Below are 23,967 nucleotides of genomic sequence, written 5' to 3' on the forward strand. Positions count from 1 at the left end.
CAAAAAAATAGACAAATTAATGGACCAATTTTTTTTTTTTCCATAAAATTATATACATTTTTGGTCTTACAGTTTATACGTTTGATTTCCTCATTTGTGTTCTACTGTTAGATAATTAACGTTCTAAGTCTATTAATTCACCTTTTTTTTCCTTTTTTTTATTTAGCCGCTTTTAATCAGAGTGATGAAATGACGTTAAAAATTGATGACTTAGCACATGAGAATTATAACATTTCATCAAAAATTGCCAACATGTCACTCAAAATTATTGATGAAAGGGCCCGTGTCCTGATTTAATATTTAATGATCAAACAACCAGGATTAATTAATGTAAACAGCGAAAACGAGTTAAAAATTTGCGTTTGGGCCTACAGAAATTTCGGCATGACCTATTCGTAAATAGGACATCCCAAAAACTTGTACAACACAACCAACAATATATACTCGAAAATAGAGTCACAACTCCAATTTACAAACCTATAGCCGCACTGGCCAGGACTAAACACATGCAGAGCCGGCAAGGCTCGATCACACAAATAACAATTCAAAACAAGGTCCAAAACTATTTATACAGATACACAGGGCATCACCCCGGCAAATATAAAACTCGCTAAAATGATATATATACATATATATCTGGGAACTCAACTCCACGCTCGCCTCACTGGGTACCACTAGATGACGCTCCACCAGATGCGTCAAATCCCCCTGGATAACCTGCTATGGAATCACAAACAACCACAGCATAAAAAGAAAACAGGGGTCGGACCCCAGTACGACGAACTATAAAAATTACGACAAATATAACTGACATGAATAAAATCAAGTACGATGCAATGAGATGCAATGTAATGCGTGACAGGTATCAATGAAATAGGAATACCAAAAGGAGTCCAAATAATCGTATCACAATAAACTCAGTGGCCACCCGTGCCAGGAACGCAGTAGACCTCGAATCATCACTGCTAATCCATACACGTAGCATCGGAGGGTGACAGGAGCGACCCGTCCAGCCTCATGCTGTCATCAGGAGTGTCGTACGTAGCATCAGAGGGCGACAGGAGCTACCTGTCCGTGCCTCATACTATCTCAGGAGTGCACTAAAATAATGTCACTCGCTCCATGATGACTCAATACATCTCAAGAGATCAATATCAATAGTAATCAAAGGAGTCAAGGCTCAACGTGCTATGTAAACTTATAAATGAGTGAATGCAATCATATAATCCACGTAAGCACATAAAACACATTATCACTCATTACAAAATATTTAATATCATTACATGTCATTATAGACGTCGTAATATAAACAGCTCATACGTACCTCAACCGACACTTAATTATCACAGAAATATCTCAAGTATTTCTCGGATATTCCAATCCCAAATTTTTAGAATCTGTAATTCCAGAAAAATTGCTCATAAATCCTAAAATTTATATTTAATATTAAAACATCCTATCAATAACCAAATATCGAATTTACGACTCTAAAAGTCGAAATACCAAAAGTATAATAATCTGAATTTTTTTCCAGAAAATTCCCAAAAATTCTGAAATTTATATATATGAATTCTAGCACATCTAGATATCCAAACAGTGATTTAAATAACTCTAAACTTCAAAAATTCCAATTTAAATAATCTGGAAATTCGAAATAATGCCCCAATAATTTCTGAAAAATAGTCAATACCTCCAATCGAGTCCGGTATAATACCTACAACCAATAATAAATCAAATATCAATTATCGGATGTCAATTGAATCGAAATACCCAAAATTCAAAACCCTAGATTCAAAATTATACCTCAAAGCTTGGAATTAAAGGGTTAAACGACTACCACCACCTACCCCTAAACTCCGGCGACGATCGGCGGCGGCGAACGGCGGCGAATGGCGGCGGCTGGTGCGACGGGTTTTCGGAAATTTCAATAAAAATATGAAATATGGGTACCAAAAGATAGCTCTCGTCGCGAGGATTCCAGAACTATATTTACTTTTGAAATCCGGCCAAAAACGAAGGAGATACGGAGATTTGAAGCGAAAGGAAGATTTTGAAAAGAAATTGAGAAGAACAGACGGGGTGGAGGCGGTGGAAAAAGATGGAGGAGAGAGATTATGCGTTATATATATTATATTTGTATATGGATATGTATTAGTTTAATGTGTATCTTGTTTTATTCATTCGGGGTTAAAACTTGACCCGGTTCGAGTTATTTCAACTCCTGTGTGCTCTATAAATAACATATTCATTTAATATCGTCTATAAACCGATATTTATAAATACATATTTTTAACACACAAATTAATTAATATATAATATCGGGTCCTTACATTTCTCCCCCTCTAAAAAGAAGATTTCGTCCTCGAAATCAAACACACATCAAACTTATATACATAGTGGTCAAGCATCTACCACTGATAGTACATAGGAAAATCAGAGTACAAGGCATAATTCATAACATTGTCAAACAAATGAGGCCATTCTTGACGCATTCGAGACTCCAATTCCCATGTAGCTTCTTCTCTTCCATGTCTACTCCATTCTACCATAACCAAAGGAATCGTCTTGTTCCTCAGTTGCTTTTCTTTACGATCAAGAATCTGCACTGGATACTCAACATAGCTAAGGGAACTATCCAACTCCACATCATCAGCCCTCAAGATATGAGAAGGATCTGGTTCATACTTCCGCAGCATAGATACGTGAAATACATCATGTATCGCAGACAAACTCTGCGGCAAGTTCAAACGATACGCTAAAATACCAATCTTCTCAACAATCTCGTATGGACCGATATAACGAGGAGCTAATTTCCCTTTACGCCCAAATCTCATAGTACCACGAAATGGTGATACTTTCAAGAAAACAAAATCGCCAACCTGAAATTCTAAAGGTCTACGTCTGTTATTAGCATAGCTGGCTTGACGATCCTGGGCTGCTTTCATTCTTTTCCTGATTAGGTCAACTTTTTCTTTCATCTCTTGAATAAACTCTGGTCCTGACAACTGTCGTTCTCCTACTTCTTCCCAACATATCGGAGATCTACATTTTCTGCCATACAAGGCTTCAAATGGTGCCATCCCGATAGATACATGATAACTATTATTGTAAGAGAATTCCACCAAAGCTAAAGATTCTTGCCAACCGCCACTAAAATCCATCACAACAGCTCGTAATAAATCTTCAAGTGTCTGAATAGTTCTTTCAGATTGACCATCTGTCTGTGGATGATAGGCAGTACTCATGGCCAATTTAGAACCTAAAGATGATTGCAAACTAGACCAAAACTTAGAAGTAAATCTGGGATCACGGTCTGATACTATAGTAACTGGCACACCATGCAATCGCACTATCTGATCAATGTACATTTTTGCCATTTTCGTATATGTCCACGTACGATCATATGGAATAAAATGGGCAGATTTAGACAATCTATCCACAATAACCCAAATGGCATCACAACCACGATTAGATCGAGGTAGGTGTGTCACGAAATCCATAGTAATGTGTTCCCAATTCCACTGTGGTACTTCAAGACTAAGTAACATACCACCTGGTCTCATTCTTTCAGCCTTAACTTGTTGACACGTCAAACACTTAGCCACAAAATCAGAAATATCATTCTTCATACCTTCCCACCAGTAATGGGCTTTCAAGATATGATACATCTTTCTAATTCCAGGATGTACACTATGTCGACTACAATGAGCTTCTCGTAGTATATCGTCTTTCAAATCTATCAAATTCGGAACCACAAGTCTACCATTATACCGCAAACATCCATCAGAAGCAACAAGAAATTTCCCTGACTGACCAGCTAGAGTTAATTCTTTCAAATGATGAATATATGGATCAGTCTTTTGTGCTTCTTTGATTTTCGAAATTATTCGTGGTTCAACTTGTATAGATGAAACTATGAAATGATTACCTTTAGCTCGATAAGTCCATCCTGAAGTTCTCAAATGCTCATGAACTTTAGAAATAGTTAAAGATGCCAACATCTTAGTATGAACTTTTCTGCTCAAAGCATCTGCAACTTGATTCACGTTTCCTGGCTGGTATTGAATATCACAGTCAAAATCCTTAAGCAGTTCCAACCATCGACGTTGTCTCATATTCAAATCAGACTGTGTGAATAAATATTTCAGACTCTTATGATCGGAATAAATCACAAACTGCTCACCGTACAGATAATGACGCCATAGTTTCAATGCATGCACAATGGCAGCCAATTCTAAATCATGAACTGGATAACGAGTCTCATGTGATTTCAATTGACGTGATGCATACGCAATCACGCGTCCATTTTGCATCAAAACACAACCCAGTCCATTCAAAGAAGCATCTGTACAGATAACAAACCCACCTGAGCCTGAAGGTAATGCTAGTACTGGAGCCGTAGTCAATTTCTCTTTCAAAGTCTGAAAACTAGCTTCACATTCCTCAGTCCAAACAAAACGTCGATCTTTTTGCGTTAATATAGTCATAGGCCTAGCTATTTCAGAAAATCCCTTGATGAAACGCCTATAATATCCAGCCAAACCCAAAAAACTACGAATCTCAGAGACATTGGTTGGTCGAGACCAATTAAGAACAGCTTCAATTTTACTAGGATCGACAGATACCCCTTGTGCGGATATCACATGTCCTAGAAATAATACTCTGTCCAACCAAAATTCACACTTTGAAAACTTAGCATATAATTGTGATGTTCTGAGTTTCTGAAGTACTAATGTCAAATGTTTTTTATGATCCTTCCTTGACTTAGAATAAATCAAAATGTCATCAATGAAAACGATAACAAATCGATCTATGAATTCCCGAAACACACGATTCATTAAATCCATAAAAACTGCTGGAGCATTAGTCAACCCGAAAGGCACAACTAAAAATTCATAATGTCCGTAACGCGTTCGAAATGCTGTCTTGGAAACATCTTCCTCTCGAACTCGAAGTTGATGATATCCGGAACGAAGATCAATTTTAGAATATACAGATGTACCCTGCAACTGATCAAACAAATCATCAATTCGTGGCAAAGGATACTTATTCTTCACAGTAGCCTGATTCAATTGCCGATAATCGATGCACATTCTCATCGTTCCGTCTTTCTTCTTCACAAACAAGACTGGAGCACCCCAAGGTGATACACTTGGTCTAATATAACCTTTTTCCAGCAAATCTTGCAATTGCATCTTGAGTTCTTTCAATTCTGCTGGAGCTAATCGATATGGGGCTCGAAAAATAGGACTTGTCCCTGGCATTAATTCAATGCTAAGATCTATTTCTCTTTGAGGCGGAAAACCCGGAATCTCATCAGGAAATACATCAGAAAAATCCTTAACGACAGGAATATCTGAAACTTTCAATTTTTCTTCCTTCGTCGCATCTAGAGCATAAATCATAAATCCTTCATTTCCTATCGACAATAATCTAAACATTTCCATTGCCGATACTAATGGAATGCGAGATTGTGAATCACTACCATAAAAATTCCACTTATTGCCATAATACGGTCTAAATCTCACAATGCCATGAAAACAATCAACCGTAGCTCTATAATTCATCAGTGTATCCATACCCAAGATACAGTCAAAATCAGACATAGCTAGTTTGATTAAATTAGTTATCATGATCTTATCCTCAAATCTAATCACACAATTCAACACTATCTCATTACACATCAAGAAAACACCAGTAGGAGTAGCAACAGACACAGTATCCACTAACGGAGTAAAAGCAATCTCATGCTCATCAGCAAATGTAACAGATAAAAATGAATGAGATGCTCCTGTGTCTATCAAGATACGTGCAGGATACTCAAAAATATAACAAATACCTGCAATAACTCCCCCAGGTGCATCTTGTGCCTGATCCTGAGTCATAGCATGGACTTGAGCCTGCTGTGGACCTGGAAAACGCTGCTGACTCTGAGAAGATGGATATCTAGGCTGCTGAGTGGACTGTACTGGAATATAAGGCTGTGTAGGAGCAAACTGTGGTACAGGAGCATATGGCCTGAATGATGGTCGTCCAGGAAACTGGCCAAACTGTTGTGGCTGAAATTGCGGTCTTCCAGCATTTGGACATACTCGAGACGAATGTCCAGCCTGCCCACAAGTATAACAAGTTCCTGGAAATCCTGTACAATGTGCACTCAAATGATTACCACCACATCTGTCACAGTACACTCTCCCAGACAATCCAACTGAACTTCCACCACGACTACCACTGGAACTGGAGGAACTAGACTGTGGTTTCTTTTTAAATGGTTTCCCCTTAACTTTAAACCAAGGCCTTTTCGCTTGCTGAGAAGATTGCGTAGGCTGATATGAAGGTAAACCCATTGGTGTTTGTGAACTGCTTCCAGCTCCTTGAGGAACAGATGCTGGGATTGATTGTGGTTCACTCCTTAGTAGACTTGCTTCAATTTTCTTGGCCTTTTCTACTGCTTTCATATAAGTAGATGGAGTTCCAGTAGTCACCAAAGTATGGATCGTTCGTGTAAGCCCTTTCAGAAAATGTGAAAGCTTTGACCGATCATTCTTTGCAACATGTGGGACATAAGGCAGAAGAGCAGAGAACTGAGAAGCATATTCAGCAACAGATTTATTGCCTTGCACCAACAGATTAAATTCATCTTCTTTAGCAGAATAGTATGATGGTGGTGCATATTCTTGTGCAAACTGCTTACAAAATACTTCCCATGTGATCTTTTCACCAGAATCAGAAAGTGTTTCTGCTGTCGTTTCCCACCACAGTTGCGCTCGGTCTTTCAGCTGAAAAGGAACTAACTTCAGTCGAATGTCATCAGGATATTCTAATCCATTAAACATATTGTTGAGACTTTTCAACCAACTAGTAGCTTTCTCACTTCCTTCATTGCCAAAGAACTTTTGCGGACGCAACTCCTGAAATTGAGAAATTATTAATCGTATTCCTCCCATTTTCTCAGTCAATTGGGTTACTGGATCAGCCTCAGCCTGAATCGCTTTTCCTTTGTCAGGATTTACCCGTGGTTGTTGTTCCACCTCTAATTCCACATCTTTCGGAGGCTGAACAGCTGGTCGACCACGTCTTCCCCTGACAATATCATCAAGATTTCTAACATTTATCGCTGCAGACTCTTCGACAACTTCCTTCCCTTTTCTACCTCTTCCTCCTGGTGCCATTCTACAAGACACAAGGATTTAAATACACAGGCAAAAATACCTTAACGAATAGAAAACTATGATAAAAATTCAGAGTTCTAATAGAATTCATAAACTAATTCTAAAGCCAAGAACTACTGGTTCTAACAAATACGTTCAAAAATAAGCACCACAAGTAAGTCACGTAAGAACAAGTAGTCACACACATACGCAACCATTTTGTTAGTGTCTAAACTCGAGTGTCCTAGACTCTAATTCGAGCATATCCCAGTATATGCTCTGATACCAAATGAAAGGGCCCGTGTCCTGATTTAATATTTAATGATCAAACAACCAGGATTAATTAATGTAAACAGCGAAAACGAGTTAAAAATTTGCGTTTGGGCCTACAGAAATTTCGGCATGACCTATTCGTAAATAGGACATCCCAAAAACTTGTACAACACAACCAACAATATATACTCGAAAATAGAGTCACAACTCCAATTTACAAACCTATAGCCGCACTGGCCAGGACTAAACACATGCAGAGCCGGCAAGGCTCGATCACACAAATAACAATTCAAAACAAGGTCCAAAACTATTTATACAGATACACAGGGCATCACCCCGGCAAATATAAAACTCGCTAAAATGATATATATACATATATATCTGGGAACTCAACTCCACGCTCGCCTCACTGGGTACCACTAGATGACGCTCCACCAGATGCGTCAAATCCCCCTGGATAACCTGCTATGGAATCACAAACAACCACAGCATAAAAAGAAAACAGGGGTCGGACCCCAGTACGACGAACTATAAAAATTACGACAAATATAACTGACATGAATAAAATCAAGTACGATGCAATGAGATGCAATGTAATGCGTGACAGGTATCAATGAAATAGGAATACCAAAAGGAGTCCAAATAATCGTATCACAATAAACTCTGTAAGAGTGGGTGCCCAGTGAGCCAACTGTGTGGCTATGGGCTTTGTTGACTCTTTGTATAAACAATCTTTTGTTTAATATTATTTACACTTTTATGGCAATGACTTTATATTACTTCATATTGTTATATTGCGATATACTATTGTTGTTTTGATAAAGACCTTGAATATACTATAGTGTATGTAAGATGTGGTAGAACATGGAGATGTCTATCATGAAATACATCTTATAGTCACTGTATATTCTAAAACCGTTCCTAGTCGATTGAGCCGTCCGATAATAAGGATAAGGATCGCTCGAGTTTGAGACTAGCATTTGCGATGCGGAGTACCACGTTTCATTGGTAGGGAACATGGAGATGTTCGAAGCATGCAAATGGATATTCATAGGATGAATAGTCGAACTACCCTATCCGGACTTTCCAAGTGGTTATCACTTATCGAGTGGATAAAGTCCGCGGTTTTGGTTGTACACCATTAGTCCTTACGACTTGAAACATCATGGAGACTCTATATGCTAGTACTGTGCTTTGACTCGTTTACCGACTCTGAGGGGGTCATCAGGTGTCGAGATTGGGTACAGTTACGACACATATAGGAGTCAATGCATTGTTGTCAAGGATTCACCACATACTTGCGAGTGTGGATATCCTATGCGATCTGAGGAGATATTAGTGTGACAAATCTCTGGCCAGAGTACTTGATGTGATTTAAGAAATGGTTTCTTAGTAGCACATGCGATGTCACTAATTTGATCTTCAAGATGTATTGCATAGTTATCGAATCTTGAGCGACTCTCGATATACCAATGGTTGTTGATTCGATCGGGATATATGGATGAAGGGACCGTACTGTACGTTAACCAAAATCTACTGGTTCTTGTAGGCACTATCAGTGATACCTAGGGAATCATGGGGCGATGTTGCTAGGCGCTTTACCATGATTCGTTGGGCAAGTCGGAAAGTGTTGTTCCGAGTCACAAGGAGTTGTGAGCCCACGGCTAGCTGTATCCCTGAACCATTGAGGGTCACACAGTGTAATGGAGTTTTAATCCCCGTTGAGATAGTTAAATTTAAAGAGTTAAATTTAATGAACTAAGGAGTTGGACTTCTTAAATAAGAGTAAGGGAGTAGGATTTCCTAAAATGACATAGGGATGGACATTTTTGGAAACCACTGAATTCGGATTCAGGAAAATTTATTTTGACTTTAAAATGTGCAGAAATGGTTTCTGTGCACATTGGTGAAATCAGTTCATCAATCGGAGTCACGATGAATTTTATATTAATTTCTGAACGAGCGGGCTTTGCTTGTCGGGCCCCAGCTTATGACTAATGGGCCCTAAGGTGTTAGTGGCCTGCATTATAAATAAGTTATTTCAGTACAGAAATTACACACAACAGGTCATTATTTTTGAGAGCAATTTTCGAAAACCCTACCTCTCTCTCAAACATATTTCGGCCGCCCCCCTTCACTCTGCCCGAGAAATTCCGGTCTGTGATTTTGAATCGCAGTAAGGAATAGCGAATCAGATTCGTTTATTCTCTTCGCAGAAAACTTCTGATAGATTTTCTAGTGCAATCTATCAGAGGGATTAAACCTCTGTTCGTGGACCTGATTGAAGGCGTTCATCGGTTCCAGGGAGAGACAACAAGAGCAGAATTGTTCTGTTGGTGTCCATTAATCTCGTTGCGAGATTTGAGGTAAAATTTATTTAATTGTTATTTAAATTTTACACACACGTAATTCAATCGATGAACGGTTGATACCCATACCATGGAAACGTTCCATGGAAAATTTTTAAACTTCCGCTGCACCGGGTATCAATCGTAATTGGTCTGGGAACTCGCCAGTTTTTCCAACAGTGGTATCAGAGCCAGGTTGCTCAGATCAATCGATTGAATAATCAATTGTACAAAATTTTTGAGTCTCGGTTTATGAAACAAAATAAATATTTTTAATAAAAAAATTTTTTCGGGGCAAAACCCGGGCAGCGATTGGATCGCTGCCCGGTGGGGCAGCAATTGTTGCTGCCCCGGGCGGCGCACGGCGCCGCCCAAAGGGGGCGCACGGCGCCGCCCAAGGCGGCGACTGTCGCCGCCCAGGGCGGCGCACGGCGCCGCCCAGGGCAGCGCTGTGCGCTGCCCAGCGCAGCGCTGGGCGCTGCGCAGGGCAGCGCTCGGCGCTGCCCAGGGGCGGCGCTCGGCGCCGCCCAGGGCAGCGCACGGCGCCGCCCAGGGGCGGCGCCAGGCGCTGCCCTAAGGGGGCAGCCGGGCTGCCCCCGGCCCGCGCCCCGGGTGCGGGCCGGCCCGGGAGTGTCCCGGGCGGCCCGCGGGAAAAATTATATTTTAATTTTAATATTTAAAATTTTTTTGTTGGTCCGGTCAAAAATTGTTTTTGATTGGTTCACGAGATTTCGGATCGAATTGTTCGAGTCCGTAAATTTTAAAATTGATTTTGGATAAATTTGAATTTTTGGAAAATTTTAATATTTTATCCGTAAATTGAATTTTGAAATCAATTATTTTGGTACAATTGATGATAAGATATGATCTTATGATATATTAGATAAAATATGATTTTATTTGTAAAATTGGATTTTATAGATAAAATATGATTTTATTTGATATGGAGATAAAATATGATTTTATATGTGAAATGTGATTTTATATATAAAATATGATTTTATCTTGTTTAAATTTGAATTGCCACAGCATGTTATCCAATAAATTAATTTTGAATTAAATGTTATTGGATAAGGATGATCGATTGCCATGACCAATTTTGTAGGTGTATGTTAGGAATTTACATTTTGTCTTTATTGTTGTTGGTTTTATTAATGGGCCTGGTTTATGGCCCGATATGAATGTCATATGTAATAAAAGTGGGCTTGGTTTATAGCCCGTTCCCACCCCCTAAAAATGTATCCCCTACTTGTCATTGTTATTTAATTGTAAATACATTAGATTTAGTGGGAGATCAAGATTTGAAGATGGTGGGCCCAGCAGACAATGAAGACTGAAGAAATGTAAATTGGAAGCATATGTAATAGGATTGCATTTGCATACTGCATATTACCTAGGATTGGACTAAGACCCGTGATTGGCAACCACGGGTCAATTAGAAATGGAATCGATCATCCTATATAATATGTGATATTATGATTGTATGCATGTTTAGACATAAATTGCGTGAATCCGGCAATGCATGCAATAAATTAAATATGATGAGACAAATGTTTTTATAAATAAAATCCCTCATTTTAAATATGATTTAAAATTTATATCAAGATAAATAAAGGAAATTTAAATATTGTTTAAATGTTCCTACCTTCCATCAACGGTCAATGTATGTGATGCTACCCGCGGATACGGTCCGGCTCATATTATTGGGGGGGCCCGTCCGTCGGAAAGCTGTACATTGGATCGACAAATGTTGTAAGTTGGGTGGAACTCCCATGGGATCGGCTCATATTATTGGGGGATCCACATGGCGACCGTCCATCACAACTTAATATTGATGGGTCATCTTGACATGTCACTTTAAACGGCGTCATATTATTGGGCCCTTATTGGACATGAGGTAAATACATGGGGGTTGCTTTGGAAGCAATTGGGCTCTACCTTTTGAGAATTATGGTTGGCTGATATTATTCGGGACCATAAGTTTGTCAATTGGACTCCATGTTCTCACTAAGGAAAAAGTTTCCCGTTTTCACTAGAGGGTGGTGAAATCGTTAAAATAGTGGGAGTGAGATTCATAAAATTAAATTCGCCTATTTTATGTCTTAGTAAATTGTTAAACAATCATTGATATATGTCTGTTTTTCCTTTTCAGTATTTCATACAATGAATTCGCGAAATCCTTTATTCTCGATCCTCGAACAAAACAAGCTGACTGGCGCCAACTATACGGAATGGTTCCGGAAGTTGAAGATTGTCTTAACTTCGGAGAAAATGCTCTACGTGTTAGAGAAAGCACCTCCGAAGGAAGCACCAGCTGACATAAGTCCGGAGGAATTGGCCAAACTTGATGCATGGTGTGACCATGACATCAAGACCAAATGCTATATGCAAGCCTCGATGTCTGATGAACTCCAGAGGCGATTTGAGGACACGGTGAATGCTGCTGACATTCACGCGCAACTCAAGGAACTTTTTGGGGCTCAGTCGAGGGCTGAAAGGTTCTCTACTGTTAAGGAGTTGATGACGTGCCGCATGCGTGAAGGGACTTCGGTCCGTGATCATGGGGTACGAGTGATTTGGCTCATACAGAAGTTAGCGACCCTTGATTTGGTGTTGGAGCATGAACTCAATGTGGACTTGCTGCTTCTATCTCTTCCTTCTTCATTTGATGGATTCGTGATAAATTTTAATATGAACAAGATAGAGGCCACCCTTGAAGAGATGGTCAATATGCTCGTTACATATGAATCCACACTTAAGAAGGATAAGCCAGCTTTCTTGGTGGGCTCCTCATCTTCTGCTAAGAAGGGGCCAAGTATGAAGGGCAAGAAACGTTCTGCCCCACCCAAGAAAGTGGAACCCGAGAAGAAGCAAAAGACAAAGGCTTCAAACGATGGAAAATCCAAGGATGTTTGCCATTACTGCAAGAAGCCGGGTCATTGGAAGCGCAACTGCAAGGAGTATCTTGGGCAGTTAGGAACTGCAAAGGGTATGTTCTATATCGAAATAAACATGTCACTTAATACAACTTCTTGGGTATTGGATACCGGATGTGGATCTCACATTTGCAATGATTTGCAGGTGATGACAAGAAGTCGCAGGCTTAGAATGGGTGAGACCCAGCTGAGGCTCGGGAATGGTTCCAGAGTTGAAGCTACGGCCATTGGAGATGTTTGTTTGATTTTGCAGAATGGTTTTAAATTATTGTTGAGAGATGTTTTATTTGTGCCAGATTTAATTAAAAACATTATTTCTATTTCTATGCTTGATAGAGATGGTTATTCTTGTAATTTTGTGAATGGGATTTGCAATTATTTACAAGAATGAATGTTTAATTGGAAATGGACAACTTGAAAACGATCTATACAATTTAAAACTAAAAGACGTTCCAGTAAATTGTATTGACAAACCGGCGACAACAAACAAAAGGAAAATCGATAGTCAAAACCCGGCAAACCTTTGGCACGCTAGACTAGGTCATATTTCCTCAAGGAGGATGAACAAGCTAGTGGGAGAGGGCATGTTTGATATGTCTGATATTAACTCTCTACCTACTTGTGAATCCTGCCTAAAAGGGAAAATGACTAAATCTCCTTTTAAGGGGAAGCCTGAACGTAGTCAAAATCTGTTGGATTTGATCCATACAGATGTTTGTGGTCCATTTAGAGTAGGGACTCAACATGGCCACACCTACTTCATTACCTTTACTGATGATTATTCTAGGTATGGGTATTTATATTTAATGAAATATAAGTCTGAAGCATTTGAAAAGTTCAAAGAATTCAAGGCTGAAGTAGAAAACAAGCTAGGTAAAAGTATTAAAGCACTTCGATCGGATCGAGGTGGAGAATACTTGAGTACCGAGTTTTTGGACTATCTAAAAGAGAATGGGATTCTCTCTCAGTGGACTCCTCCTATGACACCACAGCTTAATGGTGTATCGGAGCGTCGTAATCGAACTTTGTTGGACATGGTTCGATCTATGATGAGCTTCACTGAGCTTCCACCTTCGTTTTGGGGCTATGCGCTTGAAACGGCGGTATTGTTGTTGAACAACGTCCACACTAAAGCAGTGGACAAAACACCATACGAGTTATGGAATGGCAAAGCTCCTAAGTATTCGTACTTGAGGATTTGGGGATGTCCTGCTTACGTGAAGCGGACAGTGGGAGATAAGTTGGATAGTCGATCCAGCTTGTGTTATTTTGTGGGGTATCCGAAGAATTCAATCGGATATTATTTCTATTATCCTGCTGAAACAAAGGTGTTTGTTTCACGGAATGCCACCTTCTTGGAGAAGGAGTTCTTATTGGATAAGAAAGGCGAGATGATGGAACTCGAAGAAGTTCGAGAAGAACCCGAAATACAAAATAACGATCCCACACCTCAGGAACCATTGCTGGACACGCCTGCACCTAGAAGATCCGAGAGGACTTCTAGACCTCCAGTTCGATATGGTCTTCTTCTTGAAGAGGGTCAAGATGAACCCGACATTGGATGTGATCCAAGAAGCTTCAAGGAAGCAATTTCTGATGCGGATTCGAATTTATGGCTTGAAGCTATGCAATCAGAATTGGATTCGATGCATACTAACCAAGTCTGGACTTTAGTGGATCCTCCCGATGGAATTGTTCCAATAGGGTGTAAATGGATCTACAAAAGAAAGCTTGGGCCTGATGGTAAGGTATTGACCTACAAGGCGCGATTGGTGGCTAAAGGTTATACTCAAAGGCAAGGAGTTGACTATGACGAAACCTTTTCACCAGTTGCAATGTTCAAGTCCATAAGAATCCTAATTGCCATAGCTGCATGGTATGACTATGAGATATGGCAAATGGATGTGAAGACTGCTTTTCTTAATGGAGACATTAAGGAAGAAATCTATATGAAGCAGCCTGAGGGGTACACATCCATGGGAAGCGAGCATAAGGTATGCAAGCTTCAGAGATCAATTTATGGTCTAAAACAAGCATCAAGAAGTTGGAACCAGAAATTTGATGAAACAATTAAAGACTTTGGTTTCATCAAGAACCCGGAGGAACCTTGCGTGTACAAGAAAGTAGTTAAGGATGCGGTGACATTCTTAGTACTTTATGTTGATGACATCCTACTCATTGGGAATGATGTAGGGATGTTGCAGTCAACAAAGATATGGTTATCAGGTAGATTTTCGATGAAGGATTTGGGTGAGGCATCCTACATTCTTGGGATACAGATCTATAGGGATAGATCTAAGAGAATGATAGGACTCACTCAATCAACCTACATCGATACCATATTGAAACGGTTTTCAATGGATGGGTCCAAGAGAGGACATCTACCCATGTGTCATGGAGTTTCTCTATCCAAGTCTATGTGTCCCAAGACTGATGCAGAGATAGAGAATATGACACATGTACCATATGCGTCAGCTATAGGTAGTATCATGTATGGGATGATATCTACCAGACCGGATGTAGCATTTGCTCTGAGTGTCACGAGCAGATATCAGTCTAATCCTGGTCAGATGCATTGGAAAGCCGTGAAGGACATTCTTAAATACTTGCGAAGGACTAAGAATATGTTCATGGTTTATGGAGGACGAGAACTCAAACTGGAAGGCTATACCGACTCTAGCTTCCAAAGTGATGTGGATGACTCGAAGTCAACCTCTGGATTTGTGTTCATGCTCAATGGTGGTGCTGTCTCTTGGAAGAGTTCCAAGCAGGACACCACAGCGGATTCCACCACTGAGGCTGAATACATTGCAGCATCAGCTGCTGCTAAAGAGGCCGTTTGGATGAGGAATTTCGTCCAAGAGTTGGGCGTCATTCCTGAATTTGTTGGTCCAGTCCCGGTGTACTGCGACAACACGGGTGCCGTTGCTCAAGCAAAGGAACCAAGGTCTCATCAAAGATCCAAACACGTACTGAGGAAATACCACATAATCCGGGAGATTGTGGAAAGAGGAGACATCAGTGTCGAACGAGTGGCCTCTGCAGACAATATCGCTGATCCACTTACTAAGCCTTTGCCAGGACCATTGTTTGACAAACATCGCGAAGCAATGGGTCTACGTAGTATGACTAGTTGGCTATAGGGCAAGTGGGAGATTGTAAGAGTGGGTGCCCAGTGAGCCAACTGTGTGGCTATGGGCTTTGTTGACTCTTTGTATAAACAATCTTTTGTTTAATATTATTTACACTTTTATGGCAATGACTTTATATTACTTCATATTGTTATATTGCGATATACTATTGTTGTTTTGATAAAGACCTTGAATATACTATAGTGTATGTAAGATGTGGTAGAACATGGAGATGTCTATCATGAAATACATCTTATAGTCACTGTATATTCTAAAACCGTTCCTAGTCGATTGAGCCGTCCGATAATAAGGATAAGGATCGCTCGAGTTTGAGACTAGCATTTGCGATGCGGAGTACCACGTTTCATTGGTAGGGAACATGGAGATGTTCGAAGCATGCAAATGGATATTCATAGGATGAATAGTCGAACTACCCTATCCGGACTTTCCAAGTGGTTATCACTTATCGAGTGGATAAAGTCCGCGGTTTTGGTTGTACACCATTAGTCCTTACGACTTGAAACATCATGGAGACTCTATATGCTAGTACTGTGCTTTGACTCGTTTACCGACTCTGAGGGGGTCATCAGGTGTCGAGATTGGGTACAGTTACGACACATATAGGAGTCAATGCATTGTTGTCAAGGATTCACCACATACTTGCGAGTGTGGATATCCTATGCGATCTGAGGAGATATTAGTGTGACAAATCTCTGGCCAGAGTACTTGATGTGATTTAAGAAATGGTTTCTTAGTAGCACATGCGATGTCACTAATTTGATCTTCAAGATGTATTGCATAGTTATCGAATCTTGAGCGACTCTCGATATACCAATGGTTGTTGATTCGATCGGGATATATGGATGAAGGGACCGTACTGTACGTTAACCAAAATCTACTGGTTCTTGTAGGCACTATCAGTGATACCTAGGGAATCATGGGGCGATGTTGCTAGGCGCTTTACCATGATTCGTTGGGCAAGTCGGAAAGTGTTGTTCCGAGTCACAAGGAGTTGTGAGCCCACGGCTAGCTGTATCCCTGAACCATTGAGGGTCACACAGTGTAATGGAGTTTTAATCCCCGTTGAGATAGTTAAATTTAAAGAGTTAAATTTAATGAACTAAGGAGTTGGACTTCTTAAATAAGAGTAAGGGAGTAGGATTTCCTAAAATGACATAGGGATGGACATTTTTGGAAACCACTGAATTCGGATTCAGGAAAATTTATTTTGACTTTAAAATGTGCAGAAATGGTTTCTGTGCACATTGGTGAAATCAGTTCATCAATCGGAGTCACGATGAATTTTATATTAATTTCTGAACGAGCGGGCTTTGCTTGTCGGGCCCCAGCTTATGACTAATGGGCCCTAAGGTGTTAGTGGCCTGCATTATAAATAAATAAGTTATTTCAGTACAGAAATTACACACAACAGGTCATTATTTTTGAGAGCAATTTTCGAAAACCCTACCTCTCTCTCAAACATATTTCGGCCGCCCCCCTTCACTCTGCCCGAGAAATTCCGGTCTGTGATTTTGAATCGCAGTAAGGAATAGCGAATCAGATTCGTTTATTCTCTTCGCAGAAAACTTCTGATAGATTTTCTAGTGCAATCTATCAGAGGGATTAAACCTCTGTTCGTGGACCTGATTGAAGGCGTTCATCGGTTCCAGGGAGAGACAACAAGAGCAGAATTGTTCTGTTGGTGTCCATTAATCTCGTTGCGAGATTTGAGGTAAAATTTATTTAATTGTTATTTAAATTTTACACACACGTAATTCAATCGATGAACGGTTGATACCCATACCATGGAAACGTTCCATGGAAAATTTTTAAACTTCCGCTGCACCGGGTATCAATCGTAATTGGTCTGGGAACTCGCCAGTTTTTCCAACAAACTCAGTGGCCACCCGTGCCAGGAACGCAGTAGACCTCGAATCATCACTGCTAATCCATACACGTAGCATCGGAGGGTGACAGGAGCGACCCGTCCAGCCTCATGCTGTCATCAGGAGTGTCGTACGTAGCATCAGAGGGCGACAGGAGCTACCTGTCCGTGCCTCATACTATCTCAGGAGTGCACTAAAATAATGTCACTCGCTCCATGATGACTCAATACATCTCAAGAGATCAATATCAATAGTAATCAAAGGAGTCAAGGCTCAACGTGCTATGTAAACTTATAAATGAGTGAATGCAATCATATAATCCACGTAAGCACATAAAACACATTATCACTCATTACAAAATATTTAATATCATTACATGTCATTATAGACGTCGTAATATAAACAGCTCATACGTACCTCAACCGACACTTAATTATCACAGAAATATCTCAAGTATTTCTCGGATATTCCAATCCCAAATTTTTAGAATCTGTAATTCCAGAAAAATTGCTCATAAATCCTAAAATTTATATTTAATATTAAAACATCCTATCAATAACCAAATATCGAATTTACGACTCTAAAAGTCGAAATACCAAAAGTATAATAATCTGAATTTTTTTCCAGAAAATTCCCAAAAATTCTGAAATTTATATATATGAATTCTAGCACATCTAGATATCCAAACAGTGATTTAAATAACTCTAAACTTCAAAAATTCCAATTTAAATAATCTGGAAATTCGAAATAATGCCCCAATAATTTCTGAAAAATAGTCAATACCTCCAATCGAGTCCGGTATAATACCTACAACCAATAATAAATCAAATATCAATTATCGGATGTCAATTGAATCGAAATACCCAAAATTCAAAACCCTAGATTCAAAATTATACCTCAAAGCTTGGAATTAAAGGGTTAAACGACTACCACCACCTACCCCTAAACTCCGGCGACGATCGGCGGCGGCGAACGGCGGCGAATGGCGGCGGCTGGTGCGACGGGTTTTCGGAAATTTCAATAAAAATATGAAATATGGGTACCAAAAGATAGCTCTCGTCGCGAGGATTCCAGAACTATATTTACTTTTGAAATCCGGCCAAAAACGAAGGAGATACGGAGATTTGAAGCGAAAGGAAGATTTTGAAAAGAAATTGAGAAGAACAGACGGGGTGGAGGCGGTGGAAAAAGATGGAGGAGAGAGATTATGCGTTATATATATTATATTTGTATATGGATATGTATTAGTTTAATGTGTATCTTGTTTTATTCATTCGGGGTTAAAACTTGACCCGGTTCGAGTTATTTCAACTCCTGTGTGCTCTATAAATAACATATTCATTTAATATCGTCTATAAACCGATATTTATAAATACATATTTTTAACACACAAATTAATTAATATATAATATCGGGTCCTTACAATTGACATGATATCGAACATCACTAATATGTTTAAATGTCACGAGCTCTGGAGGAAAAAAAATACTAAAATTGATAGAAATGTGCAAGTCAATACTAAAATTGTGTATTATCCACAAAATGACAAAAATAGATCGATAATGTAATTTCACAATATATTTATTGTGTGTATATTTATTATTTTCTGGATGTTACAAGTTACAACACACAATATACTTGGACACAGTTTGTTACCACATATGGAAGAGTAAAACAAAATGATTGATCCACCAGATATATCAAATTTGTTGGAGTTTGTTTGGTGGAGAAAACGAAGGGAAACAGATGCAAATAATTTTGGATACACTTAAAGACATACATAATAATGCATGCAAATTAAGCAACAGGCACCCTTTACCTTATTACTTGTTGCATATTAACCGATAATCACGTTTTATATATAAGTAAACAAGTATTAACAACAATTTATGTTAACTTTTAAATGATATATGAAATTAATATAATTTTCACCAAATACTAATGACACTTTTTAAATTAAGAATTATGTTAGGTTCAAGATGTTATTCAGACATGAATCAACATAACAATTTTTGAAGTAAAACCAGGCACCTGCGAAAACGCATGCTACATTAAAAAGGGCAATATTCGGAGTGCATTTTTTGAGTTTGGGTCTTGCAGTAATTATCAACATTTAGTTTTAGCATAACAAATTTGTATGTTATTCTTTAGTCAAATTTTGTCGGAATACTGCTGTGAAACTGAAAATGACTAATGTGACATCAAATATTTCCCACATATCGTCAAACATTACTGATTTTCCGATATCTCGTTAGATGCAAAGATGTTTTTTGTAATTTTCTCTTTAAGAAATAGAGCATAAATAATTATTGAATTCATAACTCTTCTATTATTATAGAATGCAACTGTGCACATATAAAGTTTATACTCTCTCAATAAGTAGAACCACGTACATATATAACTCGCCACTATTTATTTTTTCTGTTTATTTTGGTCCATTTTTCAATGTGGTGATAGCATGATGACAATGTTGATGTTCATGTATATAAGGTCGCATTAAGATTCTCAATAAAAAAAATTTAAATTGTCGATATTTGGATAACAGAAAGCCGAAATTACAAAAAGTTACATATATAGATATAGTCTAGTTTGATTAGCTGTAAATACTTATATTATATCAAGATAAAATTGTATTTGGGAAATTTAGTTTGGATTTTTTTTCATGTTATCAGTCAATTTACGGTCTTAATCTATTGATCTGTTTTTTTTTAGTTTTAGTAATTTTTAAGACTATAGGCAGGGCGATGAAAAATTATAAATCAACTAGAAAATGATAACGTGTCATCAAAAATTGTTGAATGATTTCAACATCACTGATGTGTCCACGGGTTAGTCCAACACTCTCGTGATAGAAGAACCAAAATTTAAAAAGATGCAAATAATATCTGTCTAAAATTAATACCAATAAACTTTTAAATTATCTGTTGAAGTATGCTTTTATCTGATTGAATGAGAATAGAGAAGAAATCGGATCAAATAGTACAGATCAGATGAGCTCGGTATTCAGATGAGTTCATGGTCCAGATCGAATACTGGGATCAGATCGAAGTGATGGTCAGATGAGTATTCGGATGAGTTCATGCAGATAGATTGCTCAAGTATTGTGACTTGGTTAGAAGTCAGATGAAATTTTCGTATAGCTGGAATCTTGCAGGCAGATCGATGCAGATCGAAGTACAAGAGCAGATCAGACTGATGAATGAAGGTTTATCGGGTTGGACCATGTTGACTTTATAATTGAGCCGTAAGTTACTGTTGACCTAAAGCCCAAGATAAAATTCGGTGTAATTCTCTATATAAGCAGATGAAAGATGGCATGAAAGATGGCCGCAACGAACATAACAGAAAATCAAATTCTTCAGAATATATTGAGAGAGAAGAAGAAGAGATTTCGGAGGAGAAAACTAAGCGGAGATTGTGACGGGAAGAATTCAAGGCTTTAAGCTTGAATTGAGTCTGTATCTAGCTTGAGAGTTTGTCTTAGTCCATCTCTGTAATAAGCTATGTTCTTGAGCTTGGATTGTTCTGTTCGTGATTAATAAAGTGTTGTGTTGCTCTTCCGTGGACGTAGGCAAATTCTTTGTCGAACCACGTAAATACTTGCGTCGTTTATTTTGCTTTCGCGTGAGTTGGTGTGTGATCCGAGTTGTGTGTTCTTATCTGAGATTAATGTTCTTGTGCGTGTTGCTTGTTAACTCTCTCGAAATACCAAATTTTCGGATTGATTCCTAACATTATCTAATTTGGTTTGTCCTAAAAATATATAACGTGAATGAAAATTTCGATTATAATTTTTATTCTGTATTTTCGTTTTCATTGTTATTGTTATTTTTAAATCGACTTATTTGTTATTAAATATTATATTTGAAAAATAAAAAGAAAGAAAGACGTTTAAGTCCGCCAAAGAATCCGAAAAAGTGGTGTGGCCAGTGTGGAAACTGTCACATTATAGTATTCTACCAACTTACATAAATTGTTGATGGAATCGTTTTTATTTTATTTAATTGAAAAATAAATAATAAAGTAGAAGCATTCTAAACTGAAAAAATAAATATTGCATTATGAAATCAATTGATTTTAATTATTTTAAGAAATTATTTTAGTTGTAAAAATTAATTGATATGTGAAAATGGTAACTAAACCGAACTTTAGTATACTTAAACAATAAAAGACTATATATTACATAATATTTAGGAAATAAGGCTATTTTTAAAAGTATATACCTTTAAAATGGGCTAGAATAAATAATTTCCTTGTTTATTTATTCGAAAGGTAATCTATACTGAATTTGAACAATTACTTTGTTAATGGGCCCGTGAAAATATTTTTACTGAAATTGGACTAATCGACAACTAACATGCGGGCCCTCAAATTGGGTTGGTTTGGGCCTAAACAATTGGACCTTTTTCAACAATTAAAGGTCTTTTATTATATTTCCAGTTTCACATATTAAAACAATTTTATAATTTTATTTCTGTCGATGGAATTGAAGTTTGTGCTTAGTTTTTGTCGGTAGAAATTTAATATGTATCTCATATATATTCCTTAATTGAAGGTTGCCATGCAGGGTTTTTAATTAAGAGTAACACTCCCCGGGTGTCAACTCGATCTATCTATATTTATAATAATAAGTAATATTTTTGACATAAAATGTAATACTTTTTAATGGATAATCCACATAAGAGACTCGTCTCAAAAAAATGATCATTGAGACCGTCTCATAGGAGTTTTTATCTTTAATTAAAGGGTTTAAACCGAAAAATCGACTGGATCGTAAATTTTGATTTATCTAGTTGTTAAGTTTTTCAGTCTATTTCGATTTTGATCCCCCAGTAGTTTCGATCTTCCGGTTCGGTTATTAAAAATTAAAAATAATAAAACCAAAAATAATTTTTTTACATATAATATATAAGCACACACATATATATATAATATGCTAAAATATGGTAAAAGGGTAATTTACCCATGCAAAAGGGCATTGACTTTAATAAAAATATTAACTGAATGTTTTTTTAATCATTCTATTTATGTTATTGTCATGTTTTGAATAAATTTGTTGTAAATTGTTAGTTTTATTCAATTATCAATTTGATATATTTAGATATCTTAAATGAATATTCAATTTTTTACTAGGAAATAATTAGTAAAACAAGAAAAATAATTCGTTACTCAAATCAACCGACTGAATTAACCAAACCATGATACAAAAATCAAACTGAATCGAAATAAAATGATTAGGTTCTCATGTTTCGTTTATCTTAATTTACAATTACAAAAACTATCTCATTATATTATTTTTAGAGAAAATAAACATGATATTCACCTTATCTATTTCTATTTCTACTATATTTTCTACTATAAAAGTATGAATAATGACCAAAGTTTTTTCATTGTGAATTTATAACTTTGCCCTCAAATTGCGTATGGATCAAAAAATTTGTATGGGCAATTGTGGAAAATTGAGGTAAAAAACAATCTATTTCTATTCTTCTACTATAAAAATATGAATGGTGGGCAAAGTTTTTTCATTGTGAATTTATAACTTTGCCCTCAAATTGTGTATGGATCAAAAAATTTGTATTGGCAATTGTGGAAAAATGAGATAAAAAACAAGGGCAAAAAAGAGATTAAAATTTAAGTCAAACTTTAATGAGATATTTATTGCATCATGAGTAATGAAGATGTATTTAATTTTTCTTTTATGTATATTCAATTATAATTACAAAATTAATTATTAATATATTATGTATAATATATAATATAAAATTTCACAAACAATATTTGGTGACAATATTTTTATGTTGTCAAATATTTTACTTTTTCATATATATGTTTGACACAAATTTTTTATAAGTATAAATATTACTAAAAAATATTAGTTATTTATATTGTGATAGAGAGATATAGAATTAATGATTTGAATAATAATAAATAGACTATATCAAAATAATATATTAATTGATTGCTCTAATTTCACAAACAATATTTGGCCACAATATTTTTATATTGTCAAATATTTTATTTTTATGTATATATATATGGTCGACACAAATTGTTTATTAGTGTAATTATTGCTAAAAAATATTATATATTTTTATTGTGATAGTGAGAAATAAGATTAATAATCTATATATATATATATATATATATATATATATATATATATATAAACAGAGTTTTTACTAAAAATAGTATTTTTCCGCCAAAATATGTATACTATAAAAAGAAATAATTTTTAACAT

At 37.2% G+C, this 23,967-nt stretch overlaps 1 protein-coding gene across 1 annotated transcript; it reads right to left on the bottom strand.

The window, feature by feature from the left end:
• Window positions 1–354: 354 nt before the first annotated feature.
• LOC140860766 (uncharacterized) lies at window positions 355–18,153 on the bottom strand. Its single transcript, XM_073263776.1, has 7 exons — window positions 18,143–18,153; window positions 5,840–7,173; window positions 5,252–5,725; window positions 1,848–4,465; window positions 1,691–1,714; window positions 1,325–1,397; window positions 355–717 (listed from the first exon to the last, which is right to left on the bottom strand). Exons 2-4 carry the CDS (start codon window positions 7,170–7,172, stop codon window positions 2,409–2,411), a joined length of 3,864 nt encoding a protein of 1,287 aa, XP_073119877.1. The 5' UTR covers window position 7,173; window positions 18,143–18,153; the 3' UTR covers window positions 355–717; window positions 1,325–1,397; window positions 1,691–1,714; window positions 1,848–2,408.
• Between the last annotated feature and the right edge of the window lie 5,814 nt (window positions 18,154–23,967).

This window comes from Henckelia pumila, chromosome 4, assembly GCF_033568475.1.
Source record: "Henckelia pumila isolate YLH828 chromosome 4, ASM3356847v2, whole genome shotgun sequence".
NCBI lineage: Eukaryota > Viridiplantae > Streptophyta > Magnoliopsida > Lamiales > Gesneriaceae > Henckelia > Henckelia pumila.